Here is a 20,365-nt window from a genome sequence, read left to right as displayed (position 1 = left end):
GTTAGTAAACAGCTCTGGGACTGGGTGACATTTTCTGCAAACTGAAGGCCCCGACCAAGCTGACCTCTAAGGTAGGTACTTCTGGTTCTCCATCTCAGATGGGAACTACTTACTGTATTCCGTGCCAGTCATCTGCGCCAGGATTCGGAAGGAGCGTGACTGCAGATTGGAGGAGCGGCGGGTCCACTCATCCATTTCATCTTCAGGCTTGTTCTGGTTTTTAATCACAGCCTGATACACGGGGGAAGCACTGTCTACTGCGAGATCTTTAACGGGGATGTTACTGCAATACAGAAAGAGGGTGTTGGAAAAGGTCTCCAGCTTGGGGGCCTCAGGGAGCACTTGGTGCTGTGTCCAGCACGTGACCCTGGTCTCCCCCCTCACTTTTTTTATAAGAAAAGGAAGAAAAATTCCACCCCACCCCCCAGTGCAACCGAGGGAAAATGGATTTTTTGTGAAGAAGTTGTACAAAGTGATCGAGAGGTAGGGAGAAGATAGCACGCTGGAGGGCTGTCTGGGTCATTGGCGCTCAGTCCTGCTCATCCTGTAGAATTTTTTCCCTTTCACCCATTGCAGAAGACTAAAATAAAATGTTCTAAGTCCATAAGACCCAACACCATGTGGTTACTGGGATCTGATCAGTCCAGCCTGGAAAGTTAAACAGTCACCGGGTGCAGAGGAGACAATGGGAGTTCTGGGATGTTGCTTAGCTGGAATAACACTGGAGAGGAAGGAAGGCTATTCTTCACATCAGTTAGCCCTCCCTCCTTCTGAAATCTCTTTGGAAGCCTTGATATTGCGTCTTACTTTTTATCAGAACAAGCCCCACTGGGGAGTACCCGGGCAGCCAAACTAAGCCTCTGTCTCCCTCCTCCCTTTGCCCAGTGGCATTAAGCACTGCTCAAAGGAGATGAATGCCCATCAGTGGCAAGGAGACCATACTTCCCTTTCAAGGGCAAGGCATGTTTTTAATGTCTTTCCTAAAAGGTCTGAAAGTTATTTAATTGGCCCTATCTGATGTTAAGGACCCTACTCTCCAAGATCAAGGCTAGAAAACTATGGGATGTGAGGAGAGCAAGAATCATATTGAAGAAATGGGTTCTCCTCTTTCTAATTGCTAGGAGCTCAGGAATCTACCCTTTGAAGGAAGCTTCTAATTCAAGGCTGAAAAAGCAATACAGTGAAAATACTAGCTTCAGAATTGAGGGACATGGATTCAAATCCTGCCTCTGACATTTACAATCTGTGTGACTAGGGGAGAATTATTTAACTTCTTTGAAACTCAGTTTCCCTAGCTGTATGATGAGGGGGATTGATGAAATGGTTTCTAAGGTTTCTTTTTGAATCTATGATTGTCAAGATTCACATACCCTGTCTCTCTTAGGCAGTTGGTACTACAGGGAAAATGGGGAGCCTTGGAGACACATCCTTTAGGTTGAGTTGGGGCCTGAGTCTGGTCGATGTACTGACTTCTTGGCCCGAGGGTGTTTTAGAAATTCCCCAAATATCAGGAACTGGGTAGAAGCTTAGAAGCCTACTCTACATTGGTGGATTGCCTTTGCTCAGTCAACTGCTGATATTGCCATCTGTATTCAAGCCAAAGATTCTAGATTTGGCTCCCTGTCATTCCCTAGATGCTCTGACTCATCCTGACCACTTGGCCCTACTTGATTGAGGGCGGAAGAAGTACAGGACCAATGGGCATTGAGGGAACTGGACCAGACCACACTGAAAAAAGAGAAAAGAGACCTCTGCATCACAACACTGTCAATTTCTACTCAAACTAAGAGCTAGATGAGGCTCTAGTAAAGACAGCATGCCTCTGGAAGTCTCCAAGACTCCTAGTAGGAATCCTCAAAGTATGAGGAAGTTTGTTCACTCTGATAGAGGAGGAGGAAGTAGCCAAGCCTTACAGGGCACCTTCCTCATCAACAGTTGCCCATGAGACTTGGGTCTTCAGGGGCTGGCCCTAGTTGTACACTCTCTAATGTCCAGTTGAGGAAAACTCAGTTCCACACTGGGATATGCCTGCCTTGTCTTGGATTTTCTTCTGAGTTTCCTGCTGGCATCTGAACAGGCTTTATGTTCCTGCTGGCCCTGAGTGTGGCCAGAGTATAATGTTATGTTTGGGGACAATTGGAAGCCAAACAAAGAAGAAAGAAAAATGGATTCCGTTTGGCATGAGGGAAGATCTTAAGGTCCTTGACTAGTCTAGACTGATGGCAAGATAGTCCGGACTGAACTCAAGTACCACACGGCAGGGCAGGTGTGGGACTGTTCTAGAGTTTTGTCTTTCGATTCTTTTTCAATATCATTTAGAAATAGTACATCCTAATCTTCATCCCACTGGTCTCTTTAGTTTTCTTTCATCTTTCATGGCTTAATTTCTACCTGTTAGGTTTTTTACAAGCGAGCTTTTTGCTTAAAGGTTAAATAAATGGAATTCTGAGAATTGGAGGGCATGAAGAATGAGCCCTCCATGCATTCAAAGCCTCAAAAGACCCCTGAAGTCCCTAGAATCTTTTCACTGGGATCAAAGGCATTAACTGAGTCTCCAGCTGAGAAAAGCAGGGGAACTGAAATTTTCAGCTAAATCAATGCTAATCTGTATCATTTGTGTTGGAAGGATTAGGCCCATGCCAGGGAGCCAGAGGAGATTTGTCGTATTGGAAGAGAGCAGGTTTGGAAAAGAGGAATATTGGGAAATGTCCAACACCGAGGTTCTTAAAACACATATCGAAATATCGCGGTTCAATTCAATGCAAGTCAATTCAGCTCCATCCTCAATTCTCAGAGGCCTCTCACTAAGCTTTCAGACACATCTCAATAAATGGTTTCCAAGCCACAGAATAAGAATATCCATTCTGATGGCAAAGGAAACATCGGAGCCTTTGTACTGCAAGTGTTTTCTTATGCTAAGCAGGGGCCAGGAAATTCTTCTTGGAATCCCTCCTTCCTTCCCTCCACCTTCTCCCCACTGATTTCCTACCCATCTTTTGAAATGGAGCTCAACTATTATTGCCTTCTCCAGGGAGTCTGTCTGCCCTGAGCCTCTCACTCATCCCAGCTGATAAAGGACCTTTTGCTCCATCAGATGTTTGCCAAGGATTAGGGTGGATTTTGGCTATATAGTGTATTCCCTTTTTAGACTGCAAGCTTCCGCACACAGCAGGCGCTTCATAAATGTTAAACTGAATCAAAGTGCGTGTGATTTGGGGTAAGACCTCTATGGGGCCATAAAAGCAAAAGATTGTATTAGAGGATGGCTATGGTCTCTTCCAGACAGTAATCCTAGGCCAGCAGATGGTCCCTTCCCGGGACCTCACCATGCTAGCTCCTTCAGAGCCCTTTCCCATGATGATACTTTAGACAGGGCCTCTAAGGATCCTGCCTTCCATCCAAAGACAGCAACACTCCAAGAAACCGCACACTGTTATGTCAGAATAAGGATCCGAACTCCCTCTATCAGAGGAAGCTCAAGTCTGTTAAGGGATGTTCCCGCGACGGAACTCAGACTTTGACCTTGGATTCTACAGAGTCTCTGGAGGCAGATTTTCACACAATCCTGTAGGTAAGGCCAGCAGGCTGAAGGCTGCCAGGCTCCTGGACGACCGGACACGGTTCCCATTTCCTGAAGCTGTGAGTCAGGGAGCGGGCAACGGGTGATAACTCGGGGCACAAAGCTGCTGCCCTCTGTACTTGTCATGGAACACACCCGATCAAATCCACACCCAGTTACCCAATCACCCCAAAGGAGCAGGCAGGAAGGCAGGCAGACAAATAGACAGACTCGGGGAGGGGGAGAGATGCATCTACTTACACAAGTGGTGATTCTCTGCCAGGTGGGAGATGAAAACCCAGCATTGAGTGAGTGGTTTCCATCAATAAACAGAGGGGGTGTAGAGCACACAGCGGGGCAAGGTTAGTACCAGAAATGAGTTACAAGAGGAAGAATTGAATAAAGAAAGGAGAGAAAAAAAAGAAAAGAAAAGAAACATCAATGAGGAAAAAAACAAGTTAATCAACACCAGCTAATCGAAATAAGCACAAGTAGGCTCAGTACACCGGAGGCAGCATCGTGGTTTAGGTGTCAAGGGACCCGGATCCAAGTACTGCACTCTGACCTTACCAACCGCGCGTTTTATGTTTTAATATGTTTTGCAAAAGGTAGCATGGTGTTACAGAAAGAACAGGACACCTGGGTTCAAATCCCCCCTCAAGGTACTTATTGTCCACGTTACCTAGGAAAGCGACACTCTCTCAAAGTCTCAGTTTCAGATCTATAAAATGGAGTAATGATAATGTCTGAACTATCTACCTGTAGGCTGTATGTGAAAAATGTTTAAAGCACCATTTTTTTTTAAAAAGGTGATTTTGTTTTTGTTAGAGATTTATTTCCCCATTTGTAAATAAGAATGACAAGAGTTGTCATTCTCACACAACCTTGCAGAGTTGTGAGGGAAATTCTTTGCAAACCTTAATAAGGTACCTGCAAATATAATTTGCTGTTGTTACATTGCTTTACCTCTCAGCCTCAGGTTCCTCATCTATAAAATGGGTCAGTACCTACCTCATAAGGTGGAATAAGGCAATGGAGGGAAATCTTGTAAACCTGCACAGTCTGCTATGAATGTCTGTTCTCACTGAGAGCCAAATGATAGCTTTAGAAGAATTATGTTTATAGGGAGGCACAGGGCATTTTTCTTCCCCCCCTTCACCCCAGACACTTAATAAATGCTTATTGACTTATCTTGACCAAGACTTCTACCATCTTTCTATGGTTCTATGGCTTTGGAGACCCCTGAGAAAGGCTGAGAAAGGCAAAAAGGCTCAATAGAGGGAAGGGGGTTGTTAGCTCCCATTCATGGTTTAATAGAGGTGGGTCAAATAGAGGGCTGGAACTCTAGAGAAGTATACCTCAAACAAGGTGTTAACTCAGTGGAACTGATGAAATGATGGTTCTCTAATTCACATATATACCTGGTACTTAGCATGGTGATATAATGGCTCTCTAGTTCATACTAATATGCTATAATGATGTAATTACAATAAGGTATATAAGGGCTAAGGACCGGAAGATAGACATTCTATCTTTGACCAGCCTCCTGCTGGCATCCTGCCTCCTGCACTCAGATCAAGGCTGGTCCCGAGGTCCTCCAGAAAGCTAGCCCGAACACTACAGGCAAACCTTGTATTGTGAGGTACAATGGAGAAACTCGGAATTAGAGACCAATGTTTCAGTCCTGAGCTCTAGCCCTGGTCCTTGCCATCTGTATCGCCTCGGGCAATCTCTCTCTGCCTCAGTTTCTCAAGCTGTAAAATAAGTTGGTGATTGGATTGGATGATTCCTTAAGTTTGGCTTAAGCTTTCTGCCATGAAAGTTACCCTATACAAAACTAGTAGATATTCTACTAGATATTTCTTCTGCCTCCCATCCCTCAGATATGTCCAAGCCAATTTCTTCACACACATACACATACACACACACACCATGATATAAGGGCTGGTGATACATAAAGTATCCTGAACAATGGTGAAGAATGGGAAAAGAAGTAAGAAAATACTTTTTAGTCCCTTCCTCCTCATGTTTTTTGAGTTAAAAGATCTAGAATAAACATTAAAAAATTCTCTCTATTGGTAGGGATTGTATGATATGCTGCTACCCAGCATAGGACAGAGGCATAATTTCCCTGCCCCCAAATTTTGAAAATGTACACACTAATCACCTTTAGGATGAATCCAAGAATATAGGGAGTCCCTTCTCAGGATCCCTTGAAGATGGAGGCAAGGCAGCAAGAGAGGCTTTTGGAGTAATCCTGGTCTTTAATTTTTCCTTCTTTATTGTGCCACCAGCTTACAATTGTATAGCCTGCTCTTCAGAGCAGATAGTTTTCATTGCCACTTGGGGCGATGCACAAATAAGGAATCCTTTCACAGCTCTGATCTCAGTGGAAAACCCCTGACCCGTATTCTATTTTCAGAGCTGCCTTCTTATTCTTGATCTTAGCTCGAAGAGAGAGAGAAATGAAGCAGTACACTTTCCATCTCAAGTGTGAAAAAATCAGAATAAATAAGAGAAAGTTAAAAAAGGGAGAAAATTGTGTTTAGATATCACCAAAATACCCCAGAAAATGAAGAATTCTTGAAAAAGTCTCTGAGATGGGCTGGCTCTGGTCCTAGAAGTTTGTTCTCTTTCCCTCCTCTGAATTAAAAATCTACTAAAATCCATCTTTCTCTAGAAAAACATTCAGAGTTTCAAGAGGATATTTGGAATCAACATCCTAACAGCTGGTCTTGCCTCTTAGGAGTCTGGGATGGAGGCTACGCTAGAGAAACCTGAAATATATCCTTTTCCCCTGTTAGCAGGAGACCAAACGGTTTCTCTAGTCTTCCTGGAGTTTTTCAACAGCTTACCTAGAGAAGACCCCAGGACTATGAAAAGTCATGACGGACAAGACAACTTAATGACCCTGAGGGATTCCCAGGAGCGCTTCCTTTTCACCCCCCAGCTTTTTCTCTTCTATCTGCTGATACTTATTACCAAGACATCTGGTCCTGGGGTGGGCAGAGATAGATCATATGAACAAACTAAGAACTTCTCAGCCCCCAGCCTACCAAAGCCCCGGGATACTAAAGAGGGATTTCAGTTAGAACTCTAAAATTGAAGACAAAGAAGGAGAGGGCCCAAGGCCAAGAGCAAACATTACCGGAGAAGTCTGAGACATAGAATTATTCTTGTCGGGACTTCCATCTAGAAGGAACGCAAGCTACCCTGGCCAAATAGGGCTTCGTACACCAGTCATAGACAGTGGACAAGGAAGCAGCTGAGGGCACAATCTATCGGAAGATAATCTTGTGAACCGTGCTGGTGATGAAGAGGATGCCGTTTGTGGTCAAGTGGCATTTGGGGATTTGGGTAAGTGGTCACCTGTTGTTGTCCTATACTTTTAAGTACATCATGACAACCCATTTGTGTTCCTTCCTTTGTCCCTTTGCCAGAGGAGATTTCTATAGCTTCCCTGCCTTTATTACAATCAGGTGTGACTCTGCTCACATGGCTCAACCTCCCTGGATTTCATTTTCCTCATCTGTAAAATGGTACACAGGTTCTGAGGACCTCCCAGGTCCGAGGCTATGATCCTCCAGTGCCCTTCAGGCCCATGGTCTTCTGAGACCCGTTCCAGACCAAGGAGAACTTTGGACCAGGAGAGGGGACAGGTGCCCCCTCCCAGGCACGGGCACGATGGGGGTCAGGTCTTACCCGCTGAACTCGCTGCCCTGAGCTTGGGCCTGGCCAGCGATGGCATCCATGATGGCATCCTGCGAGTACATGCTGATGGGCGTGTTGTACTGGGCATGGATGATGGTGGCCTTGCCCCCAAGCCCCTTCACCTCGATGGGCTTGTGGGTTGACAGGGCAGAGTCCTTCAGGGCATTGGGATTGAAGCGTTCCTGGTACTCCGCACTGGGGGTAGGAGAAGGGAGGAGAGGACACAGGGGTAGGGAGGGATGAAGTGGGCGAGAGGTGGGCAGAGAACAGGAGGCAAAGAAGGGAGGGAGGAGGAAATAAGGAAACAAGGAAGGACAGAGGGTCTGGCATTAGATAGAAAATCAAAGAAAGGGTGATGAGCCAGCTGATGAGAGATATCTCACAGAGAGAAGGCACGGGGACTAAGTGGTAATGGGTCAGCCTACTGGGCTTGATCATGGAAGGGGGTCAGACAAGGGGAGGAGGGAGTGGAGAAATGACTGCTGGAAGGTTCCAGGCATCTTAACAGAATGTATGTCCAGCTCTTGACACAGGGCCTGGTATACAGTAGGCATTTAATAAAGGCTTGCAAATTGGCTCTATCTTGCCATTGGACTTCTCTAGGGGAAAAAAATGACCATCTTGGCTGCTACAGACCTTCTTAGCTTGATTTCAGTGTAAGGAAGCCTTACCCACCAGCTCAGAAAGGCCTTTCTCATGGTCCTAGACTGTACCCAGACAGGGATGGCACAGTGGATAGAGCAGTAGCCCTGGAGTCAGCAGGATCTGAATTCAAATTCAGCCTCGGATACTTGCCACTCATTAGTTGGGTGCTTGCCAAAAAAAAAAAAGTATGAACTGAACAGCCTCATGGGATAAGCCCAGGGGAGTTGTGGGTGCCCATATGGGTTCCTGTGCCCATTAAGTTCTGTCAGATATCTCACGTTGTACAGACTTGACATCAGGGATGGGGCAGGAGAAGAAAGAAAACAAGAACCACTCTTGTGGACACAGACAGACAGACAAATGAGAGCAGACAGACTCAGTCCAATCCATGCCATCCAAGGCCCAGAAGCAAAGAGCATCCCTGCCATGTCCTGCATTGGAGAAATGGGGGCTCCACTCTCCTCAGAAGAAGGATCATAGCGTTCTCTGCCATCTGGAAGTTTCCTGAAGGGGCAATAGTTCAGGGGGTTGTTTCTCCTGGCTCTTTCTGGGGATCCCTCTTGTTTCTCTGGCAGGGACCCTCTGTGCAGACCAGAACAAAATCCCTATCCATGTAGCAGACAGCAAGCAGCCGAGTCCAGCCCCACTTTCCCAAAGTCCGGATCCCCTCTGGCTTTTACTCCCCAGAAGACTCAGTGTGGCTTCCTGATTTGTGAGCTAGGGAGGAGCTCCGGAAGGATGGAGCTTGTACCTGGAGCTTCTCCCCGAGAAGCCCAGACCTTGATATTCGGAGGCCACGTGCCTAGGGAGAGCCAGTTTTGTGGGAGGGAGACATGCGGGTCCATGCAGCATAACTTGGCCAAGAATCCCCGGAAGGGACAGGATTTCTAGAAGGAAGGAGCCAGAAAAAAAAGATGACCTGACTAAGAAGAAGAAATTTGGGTGAGGGGCTGAGGGAAGATGGAATCCCCGCGAAGGGGGAGAGAGGATAGGGACCGATGGCCGATGATCCGGCCAATCGTGTGGCCAGCAGCCCACTCCAAAGCCAGCCAAGCATGGCAGAACACAGCAGGAAACACAATCCCATGCGAGCCACCCTCCAACTCCACACGGAACACGGTAACTCGGGCTTTTTCTATCACACATAGAGACCTATCCACATGTGTATAAAGAGCTGTATTTGTATATACAGGAGAGTGGATGGGAATATGTGTGTATAGACATACATAGAATGCATATGTGTATATATTTATAAAAATATGTATTTATATAAAACTATATATTTATAAATATATGTGTATATATGTAAAAATGAGAGCCTGTGAATGCTTTGAATGTAAATCCTATGTGCATATAACACGTGAGAGCGAGGACATGTCTATTTTGTAGTCTTTATATGTCTAGGGGAGTTATCAGAAATGTATGTACACATCATGTGACTATGCCTAGGTGGCTGATTGAGAATACACACGTGTCTAGCACATGTGTGCAAGGGCATGCATATTTCCACGTGAGCACACGTATACATGTGTTTGTATTTATTCAGGTCCCTTCGTGTGTGTGTAGCACACGCAGAGCTGCACAAACACATCTATGTCTAATGCTTTTTGCTCACACACATAGCCGTTTTGTACAATTCTGTCACAGAGAGACATGCAAATGCCACTGATGTATGGACATAGGCTTTCACGTGCACAGATTCACGCACGCACATGCTTTCACACACTCACACATACACACACACACTCTTCAATTCGATACTAACTTGGCAGGAGAGTTGGCTATAACCTGAGAAAAAGAACAGACAGAAGAAACAGTAAGTCTCTGGAGACAGTTTTGGAAAGATCCCCGTGACAGAGAGAGACCGAGTCCCAGTAGGAACCCAGTGAGGGGGTTCTGGGTCCCGGCTGACATGCCGCCACCTGGTTTTATTCCTGAATATTGGTGGAAAATCGGAGACATTATGACACGTAACGACATATCTCTGTCCCCTTCTCCCTAGAGAAAGCCCCAGCATTCAGTTCATTGTGCAAAGAAAGATCAGCATCTCAGACGTGGGATTGGGGGTGGAGGGAATATGGATAGCAGGGGCTGAAACAAGTCTAGAGCAGCTCCCAGAGGCCTCCACTGTCCAGGGGAAGGACTCTTTGCTTAATAGCTCTTTAGATGGATCAAATTGCCCATCTCCACCTCCATCCCCATCCCTGTAACACCTTCTAAGGGTCCTTCCGGAGACGTTCCCCAACCTGAACTCCCAGGGGAGATCTCTGAGGAAGGCACAGGAGCTACAGACCCCAGAGAGCCATAATAACAATAACCACTCACACTCTGCAGCATTTAGTTAATGACTCTCATTAGATGTTCTTCCTTACAACAATGCTGGCGTGACAGATAGGAAGCCCATTTTTAAGGTGAGGAAACTGAGTTTCAGAGAGATTAAGAGACTAGGACTTGGCCATAGAGCTGATAAGAGGAGGATTTGAATCCAGGTCCAGAACCACAATTGGACAAGAATAACTTGGTTTTTCACTAAGGCCCCAGCATGTGACACAGAGCATGTTGATGGCATTTACATTCAGTTAGTGGGTATTAACAGCTGAGTCTGGTGCATCGTTAGCAAGAATAATGAGTTAAAACTGGAAGTTACCATATGGTGGGCTGCTTCATCCCTCCTGCATCCCAAAGGAGCCCCCCCCACCTCCTCCCTCTGCCATCCCTTTCCCTCTCAGAGCCTGGGCTTACAGGAGGACGGGGCGAGGTCACCCCAGCCTCTCTGGTCACATCACTGACCTCTAGGCGCCTGAGCAAATGGCTGTGGTTGGACTCCAGCCGCTGCCCCTCCTCCCGCTGCCCCTCCCCCATCTCAGGTTCAAGGCTCTGTCTGGGGCAGCACCCACTCAAAGCTGACTTTTCAGTCAGTCATCTGGGGGACGCTAGTTTAAAACAAAAAAAAATTTAATCAAAGTAACAAATCCCCCATAAACACCAGGATGCATGATATGTGTAACAAATCCCCCATAAACACCAGGGATGTATGATATGTGTAAAGGAGCTCTCTCAGGTAGGTGAGCTCCCTCCCCGCCCCCTATGATCATACAACTTCTGGAGTCCCTTCTCTAGGGACCCAGAAGAAGCTTTCTGCTTCAACAGGATGGACAGCTGAAAGAGCTCGGTTCTACATTCAGTCCTAGATTTTCATCTTACAGATAAGAAAACTGAAACAGAGATAGACAGAGACAGTCAGAAAGACAGAGAGACAGAGACAGAGAGAGAAACAGAGAAATAGTCTGAAACAGAGAGAGTAACAAAGAGACAGAGACTGACAGAAAGACAGAGAGACAGACAGAGAGAGAAACAGAGACAGACTGACAAGGATAGACAGAGACAGAAAGAAAGAGAGAGAGAGAGAAATGGACAGAGACAGTGAGAGAGACAGAGACAGAGAGAGATGGACAGAGACAGTCAGAAACAGAGACAGAGACAGAGTGATAGAGATAGAGTTAGAGACAGACAAACAGAGATAGAGACAGAGACAGACAGAAAGAGAGAGACACAGAGAGAGAGATGGGCAGACAGAGACAGAAAGACAAAGACAAACAGAAACAGAGACAGAGAGACAGACAGACAGAAAGAAAGACAGACAGAGACAGAGAAGGACAGGCTTTTGAAGAGGGCATCAGTTCCTGGTCACAGCAGAGCTGGCCCTGTATAAAGGCAGAACAGTTCTTGGCCTCCGGGGTACGATCTGGAGAGGTTGTCTTAAAATATCTTCTTCCTCCACATGTCCCTTTTACTTAAATTAGAATCACTGTCGGGGTGGGGGTTGGGAGGAGGGGATGGATAAGCTCCTCAGACCGAGGTCCTCTAGTCCAAGCCCTTCTCGAAGCTTCTACAGCCCTCCCCACTAGGACTCACTCAATTTTAGCTTGAGCTCCATTAGCAATGGGGAGCTCACTACCTCCCAGGGTAGAGCAAAGGCTCTTAGATCTGGAGCAGGAAGGATCCCTAGGGACTCTTTCATTTTACAGAAGGGGCCATAAAGGCCCAGGGGAGCAAAAGAAGAAAGCACTGAAAGTGAGATTTGAACCCAAAGCCTCTGATTCCAGAGCCAAAGCCCTTTCTACTAAACCTTACTTTCTCGTATTTTACAAATGAGGAAGATGAGATCTCAAGGAGGGAAACAGGCTCTTTCCACTAAATCAGGGCTGTCTCCCTTGATTATCCTTTATTATTCATTACTGTCCATTCTGGGCTCCTTTTTCATGGTGTAAACCTCCACCTCCCTGGGGGGCCATGTCATTTCAGGATCAAGTAAATTAGCAAGAGCTAAAAAGGATGGGGTCAATATGTGTGTGGGGGGAAGAGCTAAATGTGGGCACTCTCATGAGAAACTCTGGTCCTTCCTGGTTTGACTGAGGCCTTGAACCCTTGTGTGAGGAAGGGCTCCAGGAGCCGCCCTGCCTGATCAGGCTCTTTCTGTCCATCCCGGCTGCTTGGAGCGTGACTGCTGATCAAGGCCCGAGTTTCCTGGGCCCAGGTGCTGAGATCACACTGTGGCTCTGTTTGACATCCGATCACCGGGGAGCCGAACTCCAGGATTCTCATCCCTCCCTGGCTCTGATCCCCTAACATGTCTCCAGACACTCTGAGTCAAGAAAATTCCATCTGCCCTCTGAACCCTGGATGACACCAAAAACATCCCCAAGCTGGGATATTTTAGGAAGAAGCCACGGTCCCTTTTCCATTTTAGGCGAGCGTTGGGCATGGAGCCTCTGATGTAGGAAATACTTGATCAGCGCTTCGGCCTCCAAAGGAGGTGGCAAAGCCCCTTCCCACAGCTAGAGCTGGGCCTCCACATCTGGCTCTCCTCCTCTGCCTGGTCACCCTGGAACGGTCAAGCAGGTTTCCGGAGCAACGGAGACGAGACTCTGCTGTTCGTCCCCACTCTCCTCGACCCAAGTCACAGGACTCAGGCTCAAGGCTAGGTCCGAGCTAACACCTCGATACCCATTTCTTAGCCTCCCGCAAGATGTCACAGCCATAGAAATGAGAGTCGCTACTAATTCTGAAGCCTCCAAGGGGACATGTCTTGCCTCTGGTCACATAGGTCAGACACATCACTGGAGAGATCCTCTGACTCCAAAGATGGTGCTTTCCCCATCGTAAGCTCCTTGTGAGTTGGAAATGTTTTGTGGTTACTTGTACCTTCATTAGCTAGCACCGTGGCTGATCCCAAGTTGGTACTTAATATGTGCTTGTTGGGAGCAGTTAGATGGTGCAGTGGATAGAACACCAGCCCTGAAGTCAGGAGGATTTGAGTTCAAATTTGACCTCAGACACTTAACGCTTCCTAGCTGTGTGATTTTGGGCAAGTCACTTAACCCAATAGCCCCAGCAAAATATAAATAAATAAACAAACAAATAAACGAATGAATAAATAAATAAACAGAATGCTTCTTGGCTGATGAATAGATCCCATCTAAATCTGTAGAATTTTCTTCCCCACGATAAGTCCCCTTCCCAATAACCAATCAATAAATGAGAAGTGATTAAGCATCTACTATGTCCTAGAGTTGAAGTTTACAAATATTATAAATGAAATAATACCCACGCACAAAGATCTTATACCGTAACATTACAGTCTACCCTCGTGATGGGAGACTTGTTCACCCGGCTTTGTAGGTTTGCCATACTACCATTCCTAATTCCCACCAGACACCCATGGTGAATGTGTTATAGCGAGTTATAGGGAGGGAGGCTGCCCCCATTCCCTAGTAATTATTGGTTTTGCTATTTATCTCCTCCTCGCTCTAAAGAAAGATTACAAAAGTGGCAAATCCCATCATGCTCCAGAAGCTTCAAATATCAGAGTGATTCAGCCCCCCAGTACAGCTCCACCCTCAAATCTGCACACAAAAAATCAGCTGCTCACGCCTTTGACCAATGACCATGAAAAATCTGGAATAAACGGTATTGTTTCCTCAGGCACCCCAACCAACAATCCCTACAGAGCCATTCGATGATCCATCCGACTACAACACAAGGGCTGCTCCTCCCTTCTCTTGAGTTACAAAGAACAAAACAATCCCTCTTCACAAATTACTTTCAGCGAGACAAGCTCTGAGTTCAAATCTTATCTCTCAAGGTTACTATTTTACCTGCTCTTCTCTCTTCAGCTCCTCTCTAGAAACTGAAAGATCTAAAAAAATGATCCAAACACTAAGGCGTAAATTAAGCGCTATGTGTTGCATGTTTTGTAGCTCTAGCACTTAGCATGATGCTTGGCACATAGGAAGCGTTTAATAAATGTGGGTTTACTGACTGACTGATTGCCTACTGAGATTAGACTACTCTAAGATCCCACCTTTTATCTGTCTCAACTAAGAGAGAGCAGTTAGATCTTTGGGGGTCTTTTAACAGAGAGAAAACAGGAGTCAATACTCAAATAACCAAAGCCCCAATCCATCATCCAATTCTTCCCTCTGGCTAGGTAGGCTCTAGTTTACTCCTAGAACAATATGGGTCTTTTGTCCCTCACGGGATCATAGATTCAGAGTCAGAAGAGACCTTAGAAACCATGGAGCTCAGCTCCCCCAATTGACACCTGAGCAAATTGAGGCATTGAAGCTAGACGACTTGCCCAGCATTTTGAACTCATTTTCCTCATTCCAAGTCCGATGCCTTCTCCACTATTTCAGGCTGCCTCTCCTCCAGACATTATCCACCATGTTTCCTCTTTCTGCTTTAAGGACGTGGACCTGAGCCTTCCTCTTTAGTATACACTATTTCACTGTCCCTTTGGTCAGGTCTGCTGGTTTTGGAAAAGGGATAATTTGTCAGGCTAAGTCAGAACTCCTTTACCTACCACTCAAGGCTTTCCAAAATTTGGCCCCAACCTCCCTTTCTGGCTTTTTGTCCCCCAACCTCCCAACAGGTGCACTCTTCTCCAGCCAGGTCACTGTCTTCATGGTTGCCTACATGTGCTGTATTCCTGCTTCTTTCCTCTGAAAACCTCAAGTGTCTTCTTCTCTCCTTCCCCTTCTTTTGTCTATACACTGCGACGTTGCCTACTGCAGTGGAGGAAGGAGCTGGGGAAGCCATACCTATCTCTAAGCCCATCTGCCCTGGGTCTGGGCAAAGCTTTAGATACTCCCTTCATGGATGCCCATGGAAGCTTCCTTCACAACATTTCCCTTTGCCCTCCTCTTAGGCCGAGAGTCCCCTCCTAATTCTCCTCCTGAACCCTCACCTGACTTGGCTCGCTATTGTGTTTTCTCTTTTGCATTGTATTTTTTTTTCTCAGAAAGGTCTCTCCCCTGTTTTGACTTTTTTTTTAGATTTTAACTGGGCGTTGGTGGAGGGGATTTTCAGCAGAGATAGAGATAGAGAGTTGTCTGAAGCACAGAGAGATCGTCCCTGGTCCAGCTGGCACCGATAATAGGCAGGCAGAGATATAGGAACCAGATCTGGGAATTTCCCGAGATAAGGAAGCCCATCCTACCGCAGATTAGCAGCAAATTCTCAGCAATTTCCAAACTTTGGGACTTGCCTAAAGTGGAGATGGCACACTTGAATGGAAGGGGATTTCCAGGCTATCTATCGTTCTTAGAAAACCACAAATTTCATCATCTATGTTGTAATGTATTTTTATTTATTGTGTTAAATGTTTCCCAATTCCATTGTAATCTGCTTTGGGTTGGTCACAAGTTTGAGACCTCTGGCCTAGAGCACTTTGATTTGCCCGAGATGATACAGCCAATCCATGTCCGAGGCAAGATTTAAGGGCCCCGGGTTTATCGTTATGAGAATTATCAAGGTAGCAACTCATCTGCAGTGTAGGGATGTATGGGATAGAGAAGAGGCAGGAGACATGGCCTCGAGTCTAGGCCCTCCTGCCTCCGAGCCTAGGTCTCTATCCCCTGAGCCCCGCTGGTAGGAGACCTGGTAAACACCTGGTTTGACTCGAATTCCCCTGGACTGGATGGATCCCAAAGCACTTGACCCAGCAGGAGCTAGCAGAGCACCAAGGACCCAGAGCTCCCTTGTGTGTTTAGGGATAACTGGGAATGTGGCTTGTGCCGTCACGGAGCAGGCGGGGAGGACGGTGCACGCTGAGTTACCTACCCTCTCGGAGGTTCTGTACCCGGAGCCTTCCCTTTGAGGCTGAGCTGATACATCTCAGCCATCTCCCTCAGCGTCTCTGCCGAGTACAGACCAATGGGATTGTTATACTGCTTTTGTAGCCCGGAGCCCGCTTGCGCCTTGGGGCTCGGGCTGCCAGAGGTCACCTCTGGATTGGCCTTCGACCCTTGGCTCCCTCTCGGAGGCGAAGGCTCCGAGGTCACCGTGTGGGAGGAGATGATGGTCGCCTGGGAGGAGGAGCTAAGGGTCTGGCGGACCTCCTGGGTGCTGAGAGCCCCTAGGCCTGTTCCATTGGTCACCCCTGGGGTGGGGAGGTCCACCTTGGGGCTGGGGATAGAGCTTAAAGCTGCCAAGTTGCCATTCATCTCCGAAGCAGGGTCCTGGAGCAAGGGAGCCGCCATGGAAGGGGCAGGGGCGAGGGAGGGGGCAGAGAAAAAAAGAGTCATCAGAGAGACACAAGCAGTATGGACGTGGCCGTCTGTAACGTAAGGGGCAGTGTACACAGCCCGGCTGCCCTCCCACCCTCAAAGCTCAGACCCCTTGGTTCAGGCCTGTGGCTTCCACACTATCCCCTTGACGAGGGAAGCCCTGGAATAAAAAAGCTGTTTGTGGGATGTTGCCTGTCTCCAGCCCCCACAGGCTGGTAATTGGGGTGTCTCTTCACATCCTCTGAGAGCTAGTTTGCCCCTGAATAAAGAAGTAAGAAGGGGCAGTGGTTAGAGCACCAATTCTGAAGTCAGAAGGACCTGAGTTCAAATCTGCCCTCAGACACTTAACATTTCCTTGATGAGTGACCTTGGGCAAGTCACTTAACCCCAAATGCCTCAGAGAAAAAGAAGAAGAAAAAGAAGAAGAAGAAGAAGAAGAAGAAGAAGAAGAAGAAGAAGAAGAAGAAGAAGAAGAAGAAGAAGAAGAAGAAGAAGAAGAAGAAGAAGAAGAAGAAGAAGAAGCAAGGAAAGGCTTTTGGAAAAGTCAAAGGCAGCTGTGCTCATGGGTAAGGATCCAAGGGTGGGGGGCAAAGAGACGGAGCAGGTTGTCCACAGTGGGATCATCCTAATGATTAGAAGGGACTTTGGAGGCCAATTAGTCTAACCCTATCATTATCTAGATTAGGAAAATGAGACCCAGGGAGATTAAAAGATTCTGTCCAAGGTCACACAGGGAGGAGCAGTCAAAGGCAGGACTTGCTGGGATTTCTCATACAGCTGCCAAACGCTCTCCAGCCACGCTTCCTAGACCCAGGGCAGCCTCGGCTTAGACAGGCCTAGGGCGGCTTTCCAGGGGACATTTTCCTCCAGAGAACTTAGAGAAATGGCAGCCCCCTCCAAACAAGGAAAACACTTCTATGTTTTGATGCCCAGGGAGGGAACATATTTGCTCCCCTAAAGATCGCCCTCCCTGTAAGAGGCGTTCTGCTCCAAGGCTACCATCCCCGAGCCCTGATATCATGGCTCGGTTACCATGACCCTCTCCCAAAACCATCTACCCTGTGCAGTCCTATGGCACGTCCCTAGCTAAAGTACCCCGATGTCCTCCTGGGTATGGGCTATCCTCAGGCCTGGTTTTACGACTGCCATCGATGACCCTGCATCCTTCTCCCACGAACTGTTTTGTTCCAAAGAAAATAATTCCTAATAACAGAGCTAAAAAAAAAAAAAAAAACCTTCCTTTCAAGGCTCCCAGCTTGCATCTAGGCTGCCTGCTTCTCTGCCCATTTATATGCCTGGTCTTGAAATCTTGATAAAATTAAAGCCACAAAGGGGCTGTCAGGAGCTCATGATTTATTTGAGAGAAGAGTTCCTGGGTGGAGGGAAGAGCAGATGATCAAATTCTGGCTTACTGATATTTTGTTCTTGACTCTCTCTAGTCAATTGGTCATAGTTCTGGAGCAGCTAGAGGGTCAAGTTCTGGGTCTGGAGTGAGCGAGACACTTATTAGCTGCTTTGTGACCATGAGTAATACATCGCTCAACCTTGGTTTACCTCAGTTTCCTCACCTGTAAAATGGACATCATCGCACCACCCACCTCCCAGGACTCAATTGTGAAGCACTTAGCATGGTATAGTAGGCACTATATAAATACTAGTTTATAATAATACTGATTATATTTATAATAAATACTGATTATTATTAGTCTTGGGGTTCATCCATCTGCATACTCATAACTGTGGGCCTGGTGTAGCTGGGATGGGATCCGGCCCCTTTACTCTCCAGCTCCCTCTTGGGCATCCCGAGGTGACAGGGGGTTTGGGTTCCGCAAGTCTTGAGTTGGAGCAAAGATCAAAAGGACCCCCAAATATGGGCTTTAATAGAAGCCCTAAATGTGGCCCAGCCCTGAGGCTTTCCTGGGAGAATTTGTGCTCCCACTCTCCGGAAGGGAAATAAGGCCATTTCTAGCTCTCTGTCAAGGCCCATGGGGGTCCCCTCTGTCTCTGCTTCTGAAGCTCTTGGCGCTTCTCTCGGGGCTGGTGTGGCTCCTCATTCTAAGAAGAATTCTCCTCTGGAGAATTCTAGGCTCTACCCTGCCTAGTTTCGGCACCCCGCCCTCCTCCCTTTCCTTTTATGTGTTGCCTTTCTCCAACAGAATATAAGCTCCTCGAGGGCAGGCCCTATCTTTCTGCTTGCATTTATATTCCTCTCACTTTGGGGCACATTAGTTATTATTGGCCAGTTGTTCTCTAGTTTTGTGTGACTCTTCACGACCCCATCTGGTATTTTAACAAAGATCCGGAAATTTGCCATTTCCTTCTCCAGTTCATGATTAATCTCCAGTTCCAGATGAGGAAACTGAGGCAGATCGGATTAAGTCATTTTCCCAAGGTTTAAGGCCGAATTTGAACTCATGCCAGGTCTGGCTTTTTGATGGCTTCTGGGGGGGGAGGATCATTTAGCCAAGGGAGCCGGCAGAAAAAAAGGAAAAGGGTTCTTAACAATTAGAATGGAACCAAAATGGAAGGGGCCCCTCCCGAGGAAGAGGTCTCCCATCCCAGGAGGTGTCAGAGCGGAAGCTGACGACACTTGTTGGGGACGTTTTAGGAGGGCTGTGGTTCAAGCTTGGATTAGATGGAGTTTCTGTAATTTAGTGATTTGGGGAAAACTACCTGGGAGCTATGGCAACATGCAAATGAAGGTCAGGAATAGCCTCGGAAAAGGTGGGCGTTGTTTTAAGGAATCCCCCATACTTTTTGAGAATAAGAACTCCCGGTTCTCAGCAGAGAAAAAAAGTTTGAACAGCATCTCCAGACAATGGCCACAGCTGCCCGTTAGAAAGACTTGATATGTCCTTTGAGGAAAGAGGAACAGCTTAGTAACGTCTTCCTATCACTTTTATGAGTTAAGTAATGTTCCATTTTGCAGATAGGTAAACTGATAATCAGATAGGTAAAGACAATTGCCTAAGGTCACACAGGTAACAAGTGCCAGATCAGAATTAGAACTCAGGTCTTTTGACTGTAAATTTAATCCTCTCGTTTCCCCTGAATCATTGGTTTTCCACAAGGACTAGCGACATCAATTCGGTGGCTCAGGATTTACTCCTGCCTGAATGTCGATGGCTCACTCCAGAACCCCACTCCGCCCAACCTTCCAACTGTCTACTGGATGCTGAGGGCTGGGGTCGAGCACCACAAAGCCTCGCTTTCTGTCCCTTTCCTTCTTAATTTTAGGGCCTGATTCACTCAGAGCGGCCTGCAGAGGGCACCCCAACCGCGCCTTTGGTCCTCTCGGCCTCCTTCCACAAGGCAAACTCAAGGTCAGGAATTTCCAAGTCCTGTCCCAGACTTCCCATGATGCTCCGCACATCCCCTTGCCGTGAAGGCTGCAGTTCCCCCATCTTTTGCTGGGTGACTTATAGGCGTTTTCTGCAGTGTTTTAGAAGGCATCTGATTGAACAGTGCCAGAAATACAAGGACACTAAGAACATTCCGAGGCAGTGTGGTCCAACAGTGGAAGCAGGAACCCCAAGGCTGAATACTTATTAGCCTGTCACTGCCTCAGTTTCCTCCTCTGAACAGTGGGGGCAATGATGCTTTTACAAAGCTTGTTTTGATGGAACATTTTACAAATTTTAAATGATAGACAAATATTATTTATTGTTATTATTTAGTCCCACAAGTGCATTTTAATTATGAAGAAACTGAGGTTTGATGAAATGAAGTAATAGACTCATAGGTTTAGAGGTGGACTCTAGAGATCATTAAAGGCAAATCTCATTTTACAGATGGGGAAACTAAGGCAATGAGAGACTAAGTGACTTGCCCTCAGTCCCAGCTTGTAAATGGATCTGAGTCCAGGCCACTGTCCACTGGG

At 46.9% G+C, this 20,365-nt stretch overlaps 1 protein-coding gene across 7 annotated transcripts in view; it reads right to left on the bottom strand.

Moving 5' to 3' along the window:
* The window catches only part of LDB3 (LIM domain binding 3), a 117,492-nt gene that overhangs the window by 53,668 nt on the left and 43,459 nt on the right, over nucleotides 1–20,365 (bottom strand). For 4 of the 7 annotated variants that reach the window (XM_051982376.1, XM_051982375.1, XM_051982377.1 and 1 more), the window contains 4 exons: nucleotides 9,681–9,703; nucleotides 7,262–7,465; nucleotides 3,821–3,835; nucleotides 114–283 (listed from right to left, as the gene is read on the bottom strand). In XM_051982376.1, the coding sequence (XP_051838336.1) occupies nucleotides 114–283; nucleotides 3,821–3,835; nucleotides 7,262–7,465; nucleotides 9,681–9,703 (412 nt within the window). The remainder of the gene's footprint in view (nucleotides 1–113; nucleotides 284–3,820; nucleotides 3,836–7,261; nucleotides 7,466–9,680; nucleotides 9,704–20,365) is intronic. The other 3 variants (XM_051982374.1, XM_051982379.1, XM_051982380.1) reach the window with 1 other exon arrangement.

Source organism: Antechinus flavipes, chromosome 2 (genome assembly GCF_016432865.1).
Source record: "Antechinus flavipes isolate AdamAnt ecotype Samford, QLD, Australia chromosome 2, AdamAnt_v2, whole genome shotgun sequence".
Classification (NCBI taxonomy): domain Eukaryota; kingdom Metazoa; phylum Chordata; class Mammalia; order Dasyuromorphia; family Dasyuridae; genus Antechinus; species Antechinus flavipes.
Note: the sequence above shows the minus strand (reverse complement) of the source record. Positions and strands in the feature narration are given on the sequence as shown.